This window comes from Mytilus trossulus, chromosome 9 (genome assembly GCF_036588685.1).
Source record: "Mytilus trossulus isolate FHL-02 chromosome 9, PNRI_Mtr1.1.1.hap1, whole genome shotgun sequence".
NCBI classification, from domain to species: Eukaryota; Metazoa; Mollusca; class Bivalvia; order Mytilida; family Mytilidae; genus Mytilus; species Mytilus trossulus.
This window is the reverse complement of record NC_086381.1, coordinates 21,671,374-21,693,349: the sequence shown is the minus strand read 5'-3', so window position 1 is coordinate 21,693,349 and position 21,976 is coordinate 21,671,374. Positions and strand designations below refer to the sequence as shown.

The window sequence follows — 21,976 nt, the reverse complement described above, 5'->3', positions numbered from 1 at the left end:
GAAACAATTCTTGTATAAGCTGCATAAGCAAATGCTAAATATAGTTTCAAATATAGTATTTTCAATTTCATCTCAGTTATTTTCTATTCACTAGTTGTATTGAGTTATGTCACATATTTTTTTATGACTTTAAGTGGAATATCATAACTACTGATGTGTCTCTCACTTTTGCTGCCTTATTCTTTGAGGATATTAGTCCTGTACTTCCCTTTATACAGAGTTACTTTTTCTGTCGTGCTTCAGTGATTCCATTTCCTATATAACCTGCCATATTTCCCAAGCATGAGGAACCAAACTGACAATTTTGACAGTCTTCCGTGGCAGTAAGCACAGCATCCTTGTGTTTGTATTAAAGTTTTTAACAAATTGATGGTGATTCATTCTGTATAAAAATGAAATGTTTCTCGTTTCTAAAATTTATGTAAAAAATCTTGGTTAACTTTGCCTTAGACAGCTTGAATATAAAAAAGAAGATGTGGTATGATTGCCAATGAGACAACTATCCACAAAAGACCAAAATGACACAGACATTAACAACTATAGGTCACCATATGACCTTCAACAATGAGCAAAGTCCATACCACATAGTCAGCTATAAAAGGCCCCGATAAGACAATGTAAAACAATTCAAACGAGAAAACTAACAGCCTTATTTAAGTAAAAAAATGAATGAAAAACAAATATATAACACGTAAACAAACGAAAACCACTGAATTTACAGACTCCTGACTTGGGACAGTCACACACATAAATAACTTTGTTTTTTAAACATATTCTATTGTATGGCAATTAATCTATAGTTTGATCTAAGATGGAATTGCTCTTGTAATTTGTAGACACTAGATTTCATGTTGTTGAAAAGTGAATAACTAGTTTGTTAAATCTGAAATGTCTTGTTTCAACTTATCTTAAGAATAAATTGTAAATTTGTAATTCATTGGCTATTAAATTCAAGTTTTAATTGAAAGTGAATTAATGAAATCAGTTTTCAAGAAAATGTGGACCTTAGAATCCAATGATTACAAATTAAGGGTGAAAATTGTTATGTAGTCAAAACCAATCATAATGGAAAAAATAGTAAAACAAATGTAAAGCAGATGAAAAGAAAATGTTTTATAGTCTGTGATAAATGTTGCAGAAGACAAGACATATGGATGCTAAACTACTGGTAGAAAGCTTTAAATAATTCTAGGGGGTAGCAGACTTAACCTAATTATAAGATGCCTCATGTTCTGAATTTACGTTTGGCATATTTCTGTTGTCCTAAATTTGTATGAGACTGTATTTAAGAATTGAATGCTTCTTGTTGTAACTTTATTGGGGTGTAAAAGCGTTGACCAAAGTACATTTTGTAGATGCAGATTTTACTACAAACATCAAATATTCTAAAAATATTAATGAAAATTTCTAAAAATGTGCACACTCATTTTGTCAACCATACTTTGTGTATGGGTACATGTCTATCTGTAAGACTTATCTGTCCTTGAACTCATTTTCATGGATTGAGGAAAATGTTTTAAAGCCTATTTGATGTCTGTAGTAAAATCTGCATCTTAAAATCTTTTTCAACATAAATTCCAGTCATGATCAATAAAGAATGAGAGGCATGCACTCCTGTGTATTTTATATTTCTGAATGTTTCATTTATTTTCTTTTTCAGATGACAATTGGAAAAAATGAAGATTTACCTCCCTTACCTGAACCAGAAGGAACACAACTAAAAAATCATCTTAAACAGGTATTATCTCCCTTAATTCATTGAAAATGTTCCATGGACAGCAATATTTTGAATATGAAAATGTAAACAAAAACATGACATCGTCTTATAAAGTTCATGGACATCCAAACAATTAGATTTTGATTTGATTTCAGATTATTTTATACATGTTATAGGAATTCTTAACATCAAAGCAAAATTGCATCTTAATAAATGTAATATTATGATTTATTTTAAACATTATGTCTCAAATTCATTCTCTCAGTTTGAGACAAGAGTCATTCCTCGGTTAAACTTCTGTGATACTGGTGTCAGATTTCTTGGAAATCAATACTGCTTGTTTTTGACTGACTGTCAAATCATTTGTGTCCACGATCTTTCTATAATAATTCAATGACTTGTCAAGTTCATGGCCAAATTAAAAAAAAGGCAGTCACCTTTGATTTAGACATTGTTTGAAATAGTGATTTTTTTTTCGTAGTAAGTTTACAAAAAGTTGGCCACAAAATTTAATTTCCTTATAGCGCTCTTGTCGTCATATAGGCTTATTGCACTGATGTAACATCAAATTACCAATGATCAATCATTTATTTCCTTATGTGCACCATTTACTATCTTCCAAAACTTTATTTCTCACTAATTTTGTTTATACTATTGTAAAGCAGCTAGTTGAAAAAGTACTCTTGTCCTCTAAATCTATATATACCATTAAGATATATGGTAACTTCTTAAAATACATTTGCATGTATTTGTTTTAACAGTTAAAATACAGTGTAAGTATACAGGACATTTATAAACAGATTTATCCATCTGCATTAAATATATACTATCTATTAATCCTGCCATTGGCTTTCTTTAGGGGGCTATATACACTTAGAACATAACCTGTGCACATGTGGTTCTATAATAGGTCTACTGATAATTTTTTTTTATTTCTCATTTACACACATGAATACAAATGTACATATAACTGCCATTTACATAACTTATATGAATACTAACTTTCATTAATGTTCGAGACTTGTAAATGCAGAACATTAACCATATTAACAAGCTAATAATAATATGTTAATTGTGTGTTTACATTTCTATAAAATATTTTTCTTTCATTTTTTCCCCTACTATGAAATAATGAGTTTAAGTATGGTTAAATTTTCCTTATATTATTTGTGTTGTGGTAAATGAAACACAACCATTTCATCTAAACTTGTGTGTACACATTTCAGTGCAACTTGAAAATTACAACCATTTCATCTAAACTTGTTTTTACTAATTTCCATGCAGTGCTTGAAAGACAAACTTTACTAACAACTAACAGCAAACAGATAAACTTTTACATGTACAAAATTGCAAGCTTTAACTAATACTCTTGCCTCTAATCGATTTTATTTATTGCGAAGCCTATCATAGTTTTCCATAGATTCACCTGCAAGTTACCTGTCCATTCAATAAACTTTTGTAAGTTCTGTTGTCCCATCTAACAAATACAACAGGTATTGTTCTCTGTATAGTTTATTCACTCAGACCTTTAAATTTCTTCTAGGAGAAATATATCACTCATTGATTAATTTACCTGAACAAAAAATTGAACTGTCAATGATGGAAATACATGTACAAATAAGTTATTATTAAACTGCATGTGAAGTTGTATTTATTCAATCAATAACGCATTTTCAATTTGTTTGATAAAAACAATGATTTAAAAATTAAAAGTTGAAATCTAATCAAATTTCAACACTTCACCTATTAAAATTTGCTATTTTTTAGTCTGTTCACAAATAAAAACTTAAAATGAAAATGTTTAAATAAAGGTCTTCATAAATGTATTCTTTATAACTGAAAAACCATGAAAAACATGCAGATTCTTTAAAAGATAAATGCATGCAGTACTTAAAAAAAATCAGAAATAAACTTTATATAATTAAATCAGTGCTCATATTGAACAGATTGAATATATATTATTGATATTGAATAAATGCAGTTTATGTGAATTTATACATGTATTTCAATCAACAAAGAAGATATTTTTTTGGTCAGGCAAATTAATCAATGAGTGATAGATTTCTCCTAGAAGAAATTTAAATGTCCAAGTGAATAAACTACACAGAGAACAATAGCTATTGTATTGATTCAATGGGACAGGTAAACTTGCAAAAGTTTAAATACCTTGATAAAGAGCAGACGACTCTGTGGAAAACTTTCATTTGGTTCGCTATAAATTTTATATATAAATTTACCGAGAGCCATTCAAACATTTGTTTGGTATGGAAATCAACATTGTTCTGACAGTTGAAATCTCTTGCTTCAGGTGCCTTTTCCTTTGGTATATCCATGTTTTACCTAAGCAACTTCGGTTTCACATCTGACTTATTTTAAAACACCTCTTTATATACTTAAAATAGATTTGGCTCCTTGCAAGGAAATTGGTTGTAGGATTTTGATTGTAAAATGTGAATTTTTCATAAGTATATTAAGGACAAGGCACGATAAGGCCTGTTTTTGGCCCTCCTATTTTCTTATTTTTCAAATTCTATTTCGGAAATCTACTTATTATGTTAAAACATTCCCTGAGGTTTGAAGTTTGTTTGTATGAACTTCAAAAACACTATTAATTTTCGCAACTGGGTGAGGTAAGGGGGGTGTTTCTGTTATTATTCAAATATTGTAATTATTATTCATTTGTAGGTGCATTTTACAACAAATTTTTATTTTTTAGTGCCTGCACCAACGTGACCCAGGATTTTTTTTATTCCAATGTCATGAGAACTGTTTTTACTGTCTAAATGGGCATAATTTTTTTTGGGGTCATGTAGGCGCACGTTATTAATTTTTTAGAAACAATGGTCTAAAATCATTATTTTAATCTTTTGACGTTTTTGATGCCCTTTTATCCCCATCACCTCACCATTTTCCTGATATTAATGGTTTTGAAGTTCATCCAAACAAACTTCAACCCTAAGCAACTATTTTGACGTGATAAGTAGCTCTCCAATACAAAATGTAGAAAATGAGAAAATAGGGGGGGGGGGGGGGGGGGGGGGGGGGGCCAAAAACAGGCTTATTGTACCTTGTTCATTGCAAGCAATTCATGGCCTATTTAGTGCATGGGCAATAGGAAGTAGAATGGAGCATTAAGTGGACATGAGTTAAAAACAGAATGGAAAAAAGAAAACTGAATAGACATGTATAATAAAAAAAAATCTACATAATTATTACAAAAGAAGCATTAGGGGCTATCTAGCAATTTTCAGCATGTTTAAAGGAACTAATAGAGCCAGAATATATAGTTTAGAATATAGATAGTTTATTATGTATCAGTACTGCACATTTATCTACTGGTCATTAAAAATGTTCAATTGTTATTTATTCTATGCTATTTTCCTACTTTTGCTTCAGGCTTTGGCCAGTATGAGTATGACACCTCAACCAATCAAAAATCTTGATACAGTTGCTCATAATCCTGAAACATGGAAAAGACGGGAGAGTTTCTCTTCACAGACTGGCTTCAATCCACTTATCTATGGTAATGATGTCGATTCAGTGGACGTAGCCACAAGGGTAGCCATGGTAAGTTAGTTATTGAAAAAGTTTTAAAAAAAAAGAAAAGAAAAAAAGAATGTACCCCTGGATTTGTACCTCTGTGGTTGGTGCATTTAGTTTTATCCTTCCATCTGTACATCCTAATGTTTTAAAAATTGGGTTTCCATTTTCCTACTTTAGTTTGCCTCTACCAAATGTAATGATTCTTCACACACAATGCTTATTGCAACAAAACACAGATCAAGTATAAATTTGGGTAGAGTCACTGGTACTATTCTTCAGCTATGTCCCTTTATCATGTTGTATGCAAGCAGGGGAATCATTTTCGTCCCATTTATTAATGAATTGATATACATTTTAAATGATTCTTCCCATAAAGCTCTTGCAGGACAAGTAAACTAACCCTATATTAAATGTGTATAATTGACAGTAACCAAATCTGAATCTTCTTGAAATAATCATCTACTTTTAAAACTCATTTATGTCTCTTTCTATATCATGTATATGTTTCTTCCATTTCAGATAAGATTCTTCAACTCAGCAAATGTTTTGGGTAATTTCTCTGAACATACAAGAACATTAAGACTTTATCCACGGCCAGTAGTAGCATTCCAGATGTATAGCTTTCTCAAATCACGTCCAGCAAGAAGCCATTTTATTGCCAGAATGGCTAGAACACAGGTATGATAAACCAACAATAGTGATGATATCATGATAGGATGTTTCAGTGTCAATGTTATATTCAGAATATGAAAAAAAGAAGGGACAAAGAAAAATATGAAAATGGCATTATGACATTATTACCATTTTCATGACAAGTATTTTTATTGGCAAACTTTATTAACTCACTTATATCATGTTTATAGGTCTTATTGACCTGAGCATTTTTATTGGATGATGATTGAATTAGATATGTTTCAATACTGCAAAAAAAACCAAAAAAAAACTATGTTCCCATTCTTATGTGATAGATATGTATGGTATGTCACAATCAATTATTTGAAAAGTTCATCATTCATTTAAGAGCATCATCATTTATAAAAGCCATTGATACAGGAAAACCAAGTGTCAAAATCAATTGTTTCCTTGAGGTCCATCCATCAATTCAATCATTAATATGTAAGACTGCAGATTGATTCTGTCTTAAAGTGCTCCTGAAAAAAGGTGACAAAATAAATTTAATATTGTTTGCTGATTATTTGTGACTTTAAAATGGCATGTGCAATATTCAATAGTTACAATTTACTTGGTCAGTAACATAGATTCTATATCTGATAAGAATATTGACGATTCAGTTATCACAACATCCTAATATTATTATTACTTATCTAAAAATGACCTGAGGTGTTTATTTATTAATTATTAAGTACAGTTTCCGATATTTTGTGTGATTTAATGGTTCTTACGTAATTATGAATTTAAACCTCTTATTAATATCAAATTTATGGCCAGCAGTTGCTGATGATGGAATACCTTCTAGATGTTACATACAGATATAAGATATTGCACTAAACAAAATATACCCATGAGTATTAGTTTGTAGGATTGTATTACCACCACGCATATTGTATTAGTAATTTGTCTCCATGTGTTGGTCTCTATGGAATATTTGAAAATTACTTTTCGCCTTATAATAAATTGGTTACTAAAGTTTGAAGTCTAGTTACGTTCAATTCTTTGATTGATAGAAAAACAAATACTTGAGACATATGTATTGCTATTGTTATGCCGCACCTGCCACACCTACAATAGTAGAGGGGCATTATGTTTTCTGGTCTGTGCCTCCGTTTGCTTCAGGTTACAGTTTTTGGTAAAGGTAGATTTTGATGAAGTTGAAGTCTAATCAACTTGAAACTTAGTACACATGTTCCCTATGATATGATCTTTCTAATTTTAATTCCAAATTAAAGTTGTGACCCCAATTTCAAGGTCCACTGAACATAGAAAATGATAGTGCGAGTGGGGCATACATGTACTTGGGGCACATTCTTGTTTTTATAAATAATTTGTTTTAAGGAACGTTGCTTTACCTTGTTATATCTTATAGGTCTTTGGGCCTTTGTCGATTTTAACATAAATGGTACTAAGGAAGGTCACTTTCAAAATAGAAACATACGGAGTAAAATATAAAAGTTCCCTTACATTTCCACTGTACTCTGAGTGACACCCACCCACAGTTGAGATTTAAATTTGCCTTCCCTGTGTCCCATGTATTATTTACTGGTACAGGGTTTAATTAGAATTGTTAGAGTTGAATCAGTACTGACAAAAAAAAAAAAAAGCAAAGTTGTGTAAAATTTTTTTTTTTTGAGAACTATTATAAAACTTGAAATGAAAATGTATTATGAGAACATCAATTATAATAAATATATTTTCACTCTATTACAGGCCACAGAGTATTTTGCTGAATGGTCACTATGTCCAAAGAATGTAGTATTCCTACGTGTCCAGACGTCCGTGTTTGACCCCTTGTTGATTGGGGACAAACCTAAGTGGTATGCCCATCAGCTACAGGCTATAGAGTTTAAGGTGTATGATGAATCCTCAACCCTAGGGTCTGCTCTGTCAACCACAACGGGGGAAGCACTCAGTGATGAATACCCAACAGGTATTGTTGCATTTTCTTATTTTCCCTCAAACTGTTTTGAAGGCTTTGTGTTGTAAAATGTTCAAGACGAGTTATGGGTATAGGTGATATATAGACTATCACATTTTCATATTATATTGTAAAGTATGATTAAGCAAATCATCTTTAGTATTATTTCAGTTATAAATTAAATATGTTTTTACTTCTCAGCATCATTCATTAAATTATTTCAAATTATTTGTAAACCTGTGTTTTAGTATCAGGAGCACAACGCAAATGCACTTTTAAAATATTTGGAAGCATTTAACATAAAAGTCAGTTAGAATGATGAAGATACATTAACACTTAGATTTCTAATGTTTGTAACTCATTAACAGATGTACCTTTATTAGGAACACTTGATGCAAAAAACAAAAAAAGGATGTATAAATGCATAGAAATGTTAGGAACTATCGGTCAAAACAGGATCTAAAAGGAATAGCCAAATATATCTACAGTCAGCTTTATTAGATTAAGAGGATATAGTATGTTTGTCAATGAGACAGCTCTCCACCAGAGACCAACTGTTATAGAGGTTAACAACTTTTAAGGGGCCTAAGGGAGATAACCTATTAGTTTCTTATTAACTAGTTGACTATTTCACAGATGAAAGTGGTAGTGACAGTGATGGTGCAGACAGTACCAGCTCATCTTATTCTTCTCTCAGCGATTTTGTCACAGATATGGTCAACAGTGAGATTGATGGTGATACACCAGGTAAATACACAACAAATCATTTGATTAACTTTTCTGCTTGCTTCCTATCACAAGATTTTTGCTTTATATTTTGCTTATTCTATCTACCTGTAGAGTTAAATGGGAGTCTTTTTTCAAATTATTTAGCTGGTTGGAATGTAGAATAATATTAAATAAAGTGATGTGGTATGATTGCCAAGGAGAAAACTATCCTTTGACATTGGCTACAGGTCACATTTCTCTAGAGTTGATTGATATTCATATTCTTTAAGGTTTATTATTATAAATGCATACTTTGTAGAGTTGTAGAATATTGTAAAACAGTTTCAAATGCAAAAAGATATACATTCAACAAACCAATCCTCTGAACTTTTCGTTTTTCAAAAAAAAATGGTTAATTTACTTTAAGATGTGTTTTGGTAAAATTTTGACATTTCAGCTTTAGTTCTAGAAAAGCAAGTTCTGTCAGTGGATGAATCAAAGATCTACACACCACCAAGCAAACTACAGCTTCCAGAAACACCTATAAATACCAGTGATTCAGCTAATTCTCTACCAGAAAGTGACGTCAGTAGTTCTGAATCAGAATCAAGGTCAGGGAGTCCAACATTTGCTCAGGATGTTCCTGATCAGAGCTCAGCGAAAAGTACTCCTAGTAAAGTAGACAAGGTATGTACAATTCTCCATCAGAGACCAAAATATATAGAGGTTAACAGCTATAGGTCATTGTACGACCAATGAGTAAAACCCATACTGCATTGTCAGCTATAAAAGGCCCTGAAATGGCAAATATAAAAAACAATGTGTATGAGAAATTAGTCGCCTGATTCATGTACAAATAATAAATAAAAAACGAATATAACATACAAAAAACAAACAACAACTACTGAATTACTAGCTCCTGAACGTTTATAAATTTTGCAAAGCCATTTAATTGTCTCATCTTTTTGTAAATCTAGAGTAATAGAAGACCTTGATAATTTATATTTTGTATAATCTAAACTGTAAAGTCTTTTTATTACATGATTTTTTTTCAGTAATTATAAGTAATGAAGCAACTCTTTTAGGTATATTGAATTGAATCATTGTAATGTAAGGTAAATAAGTCCTTCAGATAGTGCATAACCTTAAGCTTGACAAAAAAAAATGATTTGGTTATCATATATTTAAGTTTCCTGAGTAGGTCCAATTTCCAGAAACTGTTAATGTTCACACCAAGACTTTATTTGAATTTCATTTTTGTTTCAGAAATCAGAATTCATATTTGATTCAGGAAATGTCTCAGCCACTAGCAGATCTTTAAACAGGTAATTTATATATATTAAAAATAGATTCTATCAAGGTGATACAATAGTTTTTCCTACTAGCCAGTAAATTTTCAAATATATAATACAATGCATGCTTGGCAATCTAAAATTTTAATTTCAAATTGTCAAGAGTTGAGAAATATTGGTATCAATTGAAAAATGGGAATGGAATCTATTATTCAAATGATTTCTGGATAATAAAGCAAACTTCATCTTTCTGTTTCAATGATCTGTTCAAAGATTATGTTCATTCTATAAGACATTATCAAGCAATAAAATTGAGAATGAAAATGGAGAATGTGTCAACAACCCAAAGAGAAAAAAAAACGCTGAAGGCTACCAAATTTGCCACTCCCGCCGCTAGTTAAAGGGAGCATTAAGGTTTATCTTCATCCATCTGAACGTCCAGAAATTGGTTTCTGTTTTCTAGCTTTACTTTCCCTCAACCAAATGTTATGAAACTTATACACAATGCTTATAACCACCAAGCTAGATCAATAGATATAAGAAGATGTGGTATGAGTGCCAATTGGACAACTCTCCATCCAAGTCACAATTGGTAAAAGTAAACCATTATAGTTCAAAGTACAGCCTTAAACACAGTCTTTGCTCACACCAAAAAACAAGCTATAAAGGGTGCCAAAAATGACTAGTGTAAAACAATTCAAACAGGAAAACCAACAGTCTAATCTATTTATAAAAATGTGAAATGAGAAACACTTAAAAACCACATTATAAATGACAATTACAGAAAATTACGTTTAATTTTCAGGGTCGTTACGTTTAACCTAATCCAGTTATGTCCCCTTATGGATAAAAATGGAAATATTGGCAAATTTGCTGTTTTGCACAATCTATCTCATTGACTGTTTTTTGTTGTGCCTCTTTATAACTGGAAACATTTCTTTTGCCCAAACTCTACTGACCAAATGTTTCATTTCCATACTGAAGAATAAGTACATGAGTTCTTGCATATTACAACTGTGGGCATGAGTGTCCCAGGAACATATTAATCTTTTTTATTTATGGTGAAGTCAAAAAGGGAAATCAGGAAAGCAAAAGAATTTGACATCACTATTAACTACAACGAATGAAGAACACTAAAAATAAGACAAACCACACATTGATCATTATACATATAAGGAAAGTTATTAATTGAAAGTTTCGATCAATAACTTTCTTCCTTATATGTATAATTATCAAATAAGATAAGGTCTTTAATCAACAAAGAACCAAAAAACAATTTAAAAAAAAATACTTTTCCCATTGCAAACATCTTTATTTGGTTTTTGTTTGCTTTAAAAGGTAGTTAATAAATTGATGAGTTAACCCAAACAAGATTTAGAACCTCAACTATGTTTATCTTTTTTTCAGTTCCAATTTGACTCACTCTGATAGTATTGGATCAAACAACAGTACTCCAGAGTTACCAAAACGTCCTCCACCTTTAGCTCCATTAACCAGGAGCATTAACTCAGCATTTGAAGCTTATGAAAAACCATTATCACCAACAATTAGAAAGGGAAGGAATTCACCAGGGTTGATGAGTCCCCAGTCTCCAAGGATAAGGAGTAATAGTAACACAGACCCAAGGATTCGTAAAAACAGTAGTGGATCAAAGGTAATTGATTAACTATTAAAAGCAGAAAGATGCTTTTATAGCACAATTTTTTTTTTACAATTTAACTGTATTAAGTATAAATGTTAATGCTAATAAAAAAATAATGCAAACCTAGGGGTTTTTCTTAGGAGTTAGAACATTCATTAGCCAATGGATTTAAAAGTCATCAGCTCCAACCTACCTCTTTTCTACTTTTTGTCGAGCCTGCAACTTTTGTTGCAGAAAGCTCGACATATGGATAGTGATCCGGCGGCGCCAGGCGGCGGCGGTGTTAGCTCACTTCTTAAAAGCTTTATATTTTAGAAGGTGGAAGACCTCGATGCTTCATACTTTGTATATAGATGCCTCATGTTACGAAGTTTCCGTCAGTCACATGTCCAATGTCCTTGACCTCATTTTTATGGTTCAGTGACCACTTGAAAAAAAAGTTACAATTTTTTGTAATGTTGAATTCTCTATTATTATAAGTATAAGGATTACTATATTTGGTATGTGCGTACCTTGCAAGGTCCTCATGCCCGTCAGACATTTTTCACTTGACCTCGACCTCAGTATTAGGTCAACTATATTTGTTTTATGGAAGCTTAATGTTAGCTGTACATGTCAGCCTGGTATGGTTCATCTGACCTTGACCTCATTTTCATGGTTCATTGGTCTTTGTTTAGTTATCTTGGTAAAAAAAAAAAAAAACTATGTTAATTGGACATGCTTTGATACTATATATGCCCTTGAATTTTATCTAGATAACATTTTTGTTCGCTTTGGGGATTCCGTATATATCGTCAGATTATCGGAATTCCAATGGGGACTAACTGTGCACCACTTATTGCGGACCTCTTTTTGTATTGTTATGAGTTACAATTTATGACAAAAATAAGCAAAGACCCATCAAAACAACATCTGATAAACAAATTTAATAATACTTTTTGATATTTGGATGATATTTTGGCTCTCAATAATGACGACTTCAGTATGTATATTAATGAAATTTATCCTGCTGAACTTACTTTAAATAAAGCTAATACTAATAATGACCACTGCCCTTTCCTCGATCTTGATATCTATATCACTAACGGAAAGCTGAATACTAAAATTTATGATAAAAGGGATGATTTTTCATTTCCTATCGTTAATTATCCGTTTTAAGATGGTGACGTTCCCTTGTCACCATCTTACGGTGTTTATATATCTCAACTTGTACGATTCGCTCGTGTTTGTAACAATGTTTTAGATTTTAACGAGAGAAATTTATGTATTACTGAAAAATTATTACACCAGGGTTTTCGATATCACAAACTAGTCAAAACTTTTACTAAATTTTATCATCGGTGTAAAGACATCATTCGTAAATATAGCTCAACATGCAGACTTTTTATACGTTCAGGTATTTCACATCCAATTTTTTATGGAAATATTCTTTATAAAGCACAAAGGTGTCAGTATTCACCTCAGAAACTTACAAAACCTTTAAATAGACTGATTAAGAAGGGATATAATTACGATACTTTTGTAAAGTCATTAAAGATTGCATATTTTGGCGTTAATATTGAGTCACTGATAAGGTCTTTGCGTCGGAACTAAAGACATTTATTCTAAAAACAGTTGTTGGCATGACACAGGTTATGTGCTTCTCATATATATATAATGATGGTATGATACTAAACCCCTAACGGGAAGGATTGTGCCTGATGTTCATATGATGAAATCATAATCTTTCAGTCAGTTTAATTGAAGTCTGGAGCTGGCATGTCAGTTAACTGCTAGTAGTCTGTTGTTATTTATGTATTATTGTCATTTTGTTTATTTTCTTTGGTTACATCTTCTGACATCAGACTCGGACTTCTCTTGAACTGAATTTTAATGTGCGTATTGTTATGCGTTTATTTTTCTACATTGGTTAGAGGTATAGGGGGAGGGTTGAGATCTCACAAACATGTTTAACCCCGCCGCATTTTTGCGCCTGTCCCAAGTCAGGAGCCTCTGGCCTTTGTTAGTCTTGTATTATTTTTATATTAGTTTCTTGTGTACAATTTGGAAATTAGTATGGCGTTCATTATCACTGAACTAGTATATATTTGTTTAGGGGCCAGCTGAAGGACGCCTCCGGGTGCGGGAATTTCTCGCTACATTGAAGACCTGTTGGTGACCTTCTGCTGTTGTTTTTTATTTGGTCGGGTTGTTGTCTCTTTGACACATTCCCCATTTCCATTCTCAATTTTAATGTAATTTTTATGGACAGTTGTAATAAAGCTTTTACTGAGGACTATCAAAATAATATCAATGATTAGTAAAGAAGGCGAGACATTTCAGTGTGTGCACTCTTGTGATTTAAATGAATTAGAAAACAAGTAATAAAAAACACATGTAGCATAATATAAAAAATTAGATATGCATTTTATATAAAAAAAAAAGAAAAGACAAGCATATGCAAAAGAATGAATATAAATTAGATATGTTCAAACATATTTTTGAAAGACGATTTTTTTTCCACTGAACAAAATCATCCCACAAACACTAAATAGATTAGAAGTAGTCAGCCCATTTGAAATTGTAACCAGTTAAATATATGTTGAATTCTGTTTTTAGTCAGTCCCTGGAGACAGAGAATTACCAGAAAGAGGCTCTACACCTTCATCATTGATATCAACAATCAGTAATGAACTCACAGACATGGCTCAATCAGCAAGCAGTACAATGTCAGAGTTATTTGGTAAGATTCACTCACTCATTCTTAATTTATCCTATAGAAAAATCAATCTTATATATTATTTTGTACTATTAACATTTAGTGACTTTGTGTTTAAACTTTAGAAAATGTTGGCCAGAATAAAACTTTGTAGTGCAATTAAAAAATTTACTGATATTGATTTACTTCATTATGACAAAATTCAAATCTTTTCTAGCCTATTTTGATCAACCTGAAGTTAGGGCTGTTCCAGAAAATACTATGTCCCCCCCAGGGACGGCACTTTTTTTTAACCCCCACCACCCACAGAAATAAAATTTAATTAGAACAGCATTTCCTTTGCATTTTGGTATTTCAAATACAACCACCCACATAATATTTAAAAAAATTGCCTTCCCTGGGGGGGACATAGTATTTTCTGGAACAGCCCTTATTATTTTCATTCCTCTATATGATGTTAAAATGTGTGTTCTACCATATTTTTCTCATGCTTCCAATTCTTACACATGGAAAAATTACGCAAATATAAATTATCAGGAATATATACAAAGTTTTAATAAAAATTGGACAGGTGACATATGACATTTATTTTATATTATAAGTTCAAATGGTAAATTATCGAAATTCCTTATTGTAATTATTGATTTGATACTATTTTTTAACAGACAAATTTTCATTCTCACCAAAATGTGAGATTATTGAAGAGAAAACTGAACCAGGTATTATCACTTAAAACAAAGACGTAGTAACTTACACAATTTTATGAAAACAGCTTTGTTTGTGTGGTTAGAAATAAACTGTGTGATCTATTAACCAATCGTAGTCCACTAACATATTGCAGTAGTCCACTTACACATATGCATTGAGGTCAGAGTTAACATCAGTCTTAATAAACCTTGTTTAGTCTATGATTTAAAATCTTAAGAAAATATTATAAACGCTTTTGTAGGGGAAATTTTGAGAAGGAAATCCATATAGCCTCTAGTGAACAAAATAAACATTTTCCAGGGGGAATTTTGACAAGAAGGGTTTCCAGTAGAATTTTAGTGGGTAACACATGGGTTAAATCATTGTAAACTGTGAACAGTAATTTACTTGATCTAAGGCCAATGATAGTAATTTTAACATGCAGGAATTCACTGATTAATATCTTTGTTAACAATCTCCTTAAACATACTGTCTTTCTAATATCATAACTGACCAATAAGTAAGTACATTTGGATTGAGTGATTAAGAGACAAAACTGTCTCTGATCAGAATTTAAACTATTTACAAAAAAACACTTAACAGACACTTCCTAGGGATCGATAAACAATTCAATATTTAAAATATGAAAATTATTATCCAATTTATGTATTATTAAGACCTGAATGTAGTAAATTAAATTTAACAGTGTACACATTTGAGTTATATGACAGTTTTGTTAACTAGAACTGTTAAGTATTTAAAAAAAAGATCATTGTATTAATTACAAAAAGCTCAAGAGCTATTCAAAAGAGGTTCTTTTATATTCTCTACTAGTACAAATTTTTAAAGTTATTTTGTTTATATAGAAACGATAGAATCGGATGATGACATTCTTGAACAGAGATCAGACCCTGGTAAATTAACTCTTGTGGTTTACAACCATTTTGGGATAAAATGTACTTGCATGTTTGAAATATATACTTATGAAAACAGCTTTTTACTGGTGAATCTTTATTTTGTTTTGAAGAAGGTCAGGATGTCAAGCGTTTTTCATGGTATTGTTTGCTGATTTTGCTTGGAAATATAGGGAACCGATATCATACAATATATATAAACTGAGCCATTCAATATCCTTTTTGACATCTTATTTTTCACTTCCATCCTAAATTTTTGTTTTTATTGTAAAAGTTTAAATATTTTTTATGGTCATGGGTATTTTCTTTTTCATTATTTTCCTTATTTGTATATATATCTCTTATAAAAACATGTTAAAATAATTATGATCATAAAGGAAAACTAAACTTATAATTTTGTTTAAAAAAAAATTGGTAGATGATTTAGATTTATCTCCCTTTACTGGTAAATGTTATATAAAAGAACCATCGTTTTTACTTTTGTCAAATGAAAAGAAGTGTGCCCTCAGTATTGTCATAAAGTTATTTTTTATAAATCAATTAAGTTTTTGATTTGCTTGATTATTACATTTATAAAGCATGTCGGCTAAATTTTAATAATAATCAAATAATGTGTTTTGATGGATGCTTTATAATTTATATTTTAGGATCAACAAGAAGTCCACAACATCATCATGCCAAACCAGTAAAGCCTTTTGCTCCTTTAGGTAATAGAAATGATATAGTAGTTATAGTGGTTTAAAATCTAACCTGTTGTGAATAAACCATTAAATGGATAAATGTAAACATTTTCTAGAATTAACTCCAAGCAAGTATGTTCTAGTATAAACTTTAGTTATTTTGTAATATTTTCAAGTCTTATAGTAATATTGATGCACATATAATTATAATATAAATGGATATTTTGATGTTTCAGGAAACAGAAAAGCTTTAGTAGAGAAATCAGGCTTAGTTAAACATGCCACTAATCCAAGAAAAACAAAAGAATCTCAGAAAGCTAGTGGAAGTGATGGTAGATCTGCTTCTAATAGGTAAAGTATATGACAAGGATGAAGTTAGGGCTGTTCCAGAAAATACTATGTCCCCCCAAGGGACGGCACTTTTTAGCTCACCTGGCCCGAAGGGCCAAGTGAGCTTTTCCCATCACTTTGCGTCCGGCGTCCGTCGTCCGTCGTCCGTCGTCCGTCGTCGTTAACTTTTACAAAAATCTTCTCCTCTGAAACTACTGGGCCAAATTGAACCAAACTTGGCCACAATCATCATTGGGGTATCTAGTTTAAAAAATGTGTGGCGTGACCCGGTCAACCAACCAAGATGGCCGCCACGGCTAAAAATAGAACATAGGGGTAAAATGCAGTTTTTGGCTTATAACTCAAAAACCAAAGCATTTAGAGGAAATCTGACATGGGGTAAAAATGTTTATCAGGTCAAGATCTATCTGCCCTGAAATTTTCAGATGAATCGGTCAACCCGTTGTTGGGTTGCTGCCCCTGAATTGGTAATTTTGTGGAAATTTTGCAGTTTTTGGTTATTATCTTGAATATTATTATAGATAGAGATAAACTGTAAACAGCAATAATGTTTAGTATAGTAGGATTTACAAATAAGTCAACATGACCGAAATGGTCAGTTGACCCGTTTAGGAGTTATTGCCCTTTATAGTCAATTTTTAACCATTTTTCGTAAATCTTAGTTATCTTTTACAAAAATCTTCTCCTCTGAAACTACTGGGCCAAATTGAACCAAACTTGGCCACAATCATCATTGGGGTATCTAGTTTAAAAAATGTGTGGCGTGACCCGGTCAACCAACCAAGATGGCCGCCACGGCTAAAAATAGAACATAGGGGTAAACTGCAGTTTTTGGCTTATAACTCAAAAACCAAAGCATTTAGAGGAAATCTGACATGGGGTAAAAATGTTTATCAGGTCAAGATCTATCTGCCCTGAAATTTTCAGATGAATCGGTCAACCCGTTGTTGGGTTGCTGCCCCTGAATTGGTAATTTTGTGGAAATTTTGCAGTTTTTGGTTATTATCTTGAATATTATTATAGATAGAGATAAACTGTAAACAGCAATAATGTTTAGTATAGTAGGATTTACAAATAAGTCAACATGACCGAAATGGTCAGTTGACCCGTTTAGGAGTTATTGCCCTTTATAGTAAATTTTTAACCATTTTTCGTAAATCTTAGTTATCTTTTACAAAAATCTTCTCCTCTGAAACTACTGGGCCAAATTAATCCAGACTTGGCAATCATCATCTTTGGGGTATCTTGTTTTAAAAATGTGTCCGGTGACCCGACTATCAAATCAAGATGGCCGCCACAGCTAAAAATAGAACATAGGGGTAAAATGCAGTTTTTGGCTTATAACTCAAAAACCAAAGCATTTAGAGCAAATCCAACACGGAGTAAAATTATTAATCAGATCAAGATCTATCTGCCCTATAATTTTCAGATGAATCTGACAACCCATTGTTGGGTTGCTGCCCCTGAATCGGTAATTTTAAGGAAATTTTGCTGTTTTTGGTTATTATCTTAAATTTTATTATAGATAGAGATAAACTGTTAACAGCAATTATGTTCAGCAAAGTAAGATTTACAAATAAGTCAACATGACCGAAATTGTCAATTGACCCCCTAAGGAGTTATTGTCCTTTATAGTCAATTTTTAACAATTTTCATAAAATTTGTAAATTTTTATTAACATTTTCCACTGAAACTACTGGGCCAAGTTCATTATAGATAGAGATAAATGTAAGCAGCAAGACTAGTAAAGTAAGATTTACAAACACATCACCATCACCAAAACACAATTTTGTCATGAATCCATCTGCTTCCTTTGTTTAATATTCACATAGACCAAGGTGAGCGACACAGGCTCTTTGGAGCCTCTAGTTTTAATTTCAGGAACTCAGGATTTCATATTTTTAAGCCCAGGATTTAGGGGTTTCATGTTTTTTAAGCACAGGATTTCGGGATCAGGACCCCTCCTACCCTCCCTCAGATATCAATTATATAAATATTTTAACAATTAACTGATTTGGTATTCTCCACATTATAACCATGGGCCAGATTTCTACGTAAATAAATCATTGTATTGAACAATAGGATTACATAATCCTCAGCTAGAAAGTACCAGTATAGTACTTGTATATAATTCCAGATAACTGATACAGATTCTGTCTGTTGGTCATAACCACACTATTAAAAGGAAGAAGATACTTCACATTTATTAATAGCATGCGGGAAACACAAATACAAAAAAGATTTTTTAGCAGTTAAAGATGGTATAATCCTGACTTAATAGACTGGTGTCGTGACCTCTATTTATTGTGTATTGTCTACCCAACAATAGACACTGAGCTACCATCTGTATATTGTCTTAATGGGTTTTAAAGCAGTTTTAAAAATCTAGTCACACTGGTATAAACATTGTATTTTTTTATCTTTCCAAAACTTTTGGAATACACAATATCATCTATTATATATACTGTGGAATACACAATATCATCTATTATATATACTGAAGTAACATTAACATTATTAGCTCAAGAGGACCATGACCATGATTTTAAACATATTTATCTTCTTATAAAAACAATTTGAATTTAAAATTAGCTTTAACCAATTTAAACATTTTCTTTGAAAGTGCCAGTATGTAGACATTTAACTTTTATTTGATCACCTTATGATATTGAGGGTTTTATATTCATGTACAGGTATATACAATGCTTATACTAAGCTTACACTCTAAAGAACAAAATTTATAAAACTTTCATTATGTATATACTTGTCTTTTTGATAAATTGTGGGAAAATCTCTTGTAATGTACAAGTGTTGACCAGTGGTCACCTCAGATATATCACTAATATGAGTATGAGTATATTGACTTGTATTTTACCATGTAATCTACATGGACACAATATCATATGAAGCTTTGCTTAAATGCCACAATATGAAACTTCAAATCTTAGTCTAGGTGTATTGGTGAAGATTTTACAAACATGTTGATATTGGTCATTTGTTTGAATTCATCATAAACAATAAAAAGTAAACTCTGTAAGAAAAGACAAATTGTCATTACTAATGTTGTCAATAAACCATTCAAAATATTTTTTTTAAATCCTATTAGATGTTCTCTGATTAATCTATAAATTCACTTTAAAGTTTGGTTTTATTTTTTTTTTTGCAATTATTCATCCTAAAACGTTTTATTCTTTATTTAATTAATTTCACCTGATGCATTACTTAAACATTTTTTCAATTGACAGATTATTTTTTTAATAAAATGAAAATTTTTCGAAGATTTCAAAAACTTGTTTCTGATTACTAATTAGTTACTCAATACACTTGTCTTTGTTAACTCAAGGGCATCAATTGTTGGTTTACCTTGTAATAGAGTGAATCTTTCTATTGTAATAGATTTGAAGAATTATACTTATTTACATTGTAATACATTGGATCTAAAAGTTTACTTGTTTACTTAGTAAAAGATTAAATGGATGACCTTTTTACCATGTAATAGATTGGATACTTACTTGTTTACCTATATATGTCACATTACAGCAGCCAGTGCTATAACAAGACCAGCATTTGTTTCATTTCATTTATATTTGTTAGAGTTTATAAATGCATTAAAGTGTGCATCTCACAGCAAATAATGCAAAACGAATAAAATTTAGATGAAATTGTTGTTGTATTTTGTCATTTACTTCTTCCATGTGTTCTCCCTGTAATTCAGAGAATTTTGGTTGATTTGTCATTGGTTTGCATTCACTGGTGTCTGTAACATAACTGCACACACTGCTATGCATAGAACTTTTTAAGCTTTCTATTCACAATGTTTGGTGACAGTCAAGTCTAGCACACACATAACTTTTATAGTATAGGACTGGATTCATTATTCGAAATACTCAGTGCTTAGATGTTTTCACATCAGAATCACGACACATTTGATGTCTGCAATCTTAAAAGGATTATATTTGAACAGGAAATAACAAACATTGAGAGTCTACAAAGCAAATATATATTAAGTTATAAGCAAACGCAGCTTCGACAGGCCAACTAGAATGACTCTTTTAACATGCATAGCAGACCAAACAGTTTACCTTTAAAACCAGCACAATCTACCGATTTTCTACATGAATATAAATGCTGGTACCAAGTCAAGAATATGGCAGTTGTTTTCCATTTATTTGAGCTTTTGATTTTGTCATTTGTTAAAATGGAAGCCACATGCTGAGCAGGATCTGCTTACCCTTCCGGAACACCTGAGATCACCCCGGTTTTGTTGGGGTTCATGTTGCTTAGTCTTTTTTTTGTTATGTTGTGTTTTGTATTCTATTGTTTGTCCTTCTTTTGTAGACATGGCTTTGTCAGTTTATTTATGATCGATGTGTGTGAAGGTCCCTCTGGTATCTCAACCCTTTTTAGCTCACCTGGCCCGAAGGGCCAAGTGAGCTTTTCTCATCACTTAGCGTCCATCGTCTGTCGTCGTCCGTCGTCGTTGTCCTGCGTCCAGCGTTAACTTTTACAAAAATCTTCTCCTCTGAAACTACTGGGCCAAATTTAACCAAACTTGGCCACAATCATCATTGAGGTATCTAGTTTGAAAATTGTGTCCGGTGACCTTGCCAATCAACCAAGATGGCCGCCATGGCTAAAAATAGAACATAGGGGTAAAATGCAGTTTTTGGCTTATAACTCAAAATCCAAAGCATTTAGAGCAAATCTGACATGGGGTAAAATTGTTTATCAGGTTAAGATCTATCTGCCTTGAAATTTTCAGATGAATCTGACATTCCGTTGTTAGGTTGCTGCCCCTGAATCAGTAATTTTAAGGAAATTTTGCTGTTTTTGGTTATTATCTTGAATATTATTATAGATAGAGAAAAAGTGTAAACAGCAATAATGTTCAGCAAAGTAAGATCTACAAATAAGTCAACATGACCAAAATGGTCAGTTGACCACTGTAGGAGTTATTGCCCTTTATAGTCAATTTTTAACCATTTTACGTAAATCTTAGTTATCTTTTAGAAAAATCTACTCCTCTGAAACTACTGGGCCAAATTAATTGAAACTTGGCCACAATCATCTTTGGGGTATCTAGTATAAAAATTGTGTCCGGTAACTTGGCCAACCAACCAAGATGGCGGCCATGGCTAAAAATAGAACATG

The 21,976-nt window shown here is 31.7% G+C and overlaps 1 protein-coding gene across 14 annotated transcripts in view; it reads left to right on the top strand.

The window, feature by feature from the left end:
• The window catches only part of LOC134685304 (MAP kinase-activating death domain protein-like), an 82,731-nt gene that overhangs the window by 32,862 nt on the left and 27,893 nt on the right, over positions 1-21,976 (top strand). For 8 of the 14 annotated variants that reach the window (XR_010101288.1, XM_063544953.1, XM_063544948.1 and 5 more), the window contains exons 7-19: positions 1,661-1,738; positions 2,479-2,490; positions 5,114-5,284; positions 5,780-5,938; positions 7,646-7,865; positions 8,490-8,600; positions 9,019-9,248; positions 9,828-9,886; positions 11,261-11,507; positions 14,094-14,217; positions 14,859-14,912; positions 16,442-16,501; positions 16,711-16,825. Coding sequence is in view for 13 of the 14 variants with exons in the window: in XM_063544953.1 (XP_063401023.1) it covers positions 1,661-1,738; positions 2,479-2,490; positions 5,114-5,284; positions 5,780-5,938; positions 7,646-7,865; positions 8,490-8,600; positions 9,019-9,248; positions 9,828-9,886; positions 11,261-11,507; positions 14,094-14,217; positions 14,859-14,912; positions 16,442-16,501; positions 16,711-16,825 (1,640 nt within the window). In the remaining variant the exon portion in view is untranslated. The remainder of the gene's footprint in view (positions 1-1,660; positions 1,739-2,478; positions 2,491-5,113; positions 5,285-5,779; positions 5,939-7,645; positions 7,866-8,489; positions 8,601-9,018; positions 9,249-9,827; positions 9,887-11,260; positions 11,508-14,093; positions 14,218-14,858; positions 14,913-16,441; positions 16,502-16,710; positions 16,826-21,976) is intronic. The other 6 variants (XM_063544959.1, XM_063544947.1, XM_063544958.1 and 3 more) reach the window with 3 other exon arrangements.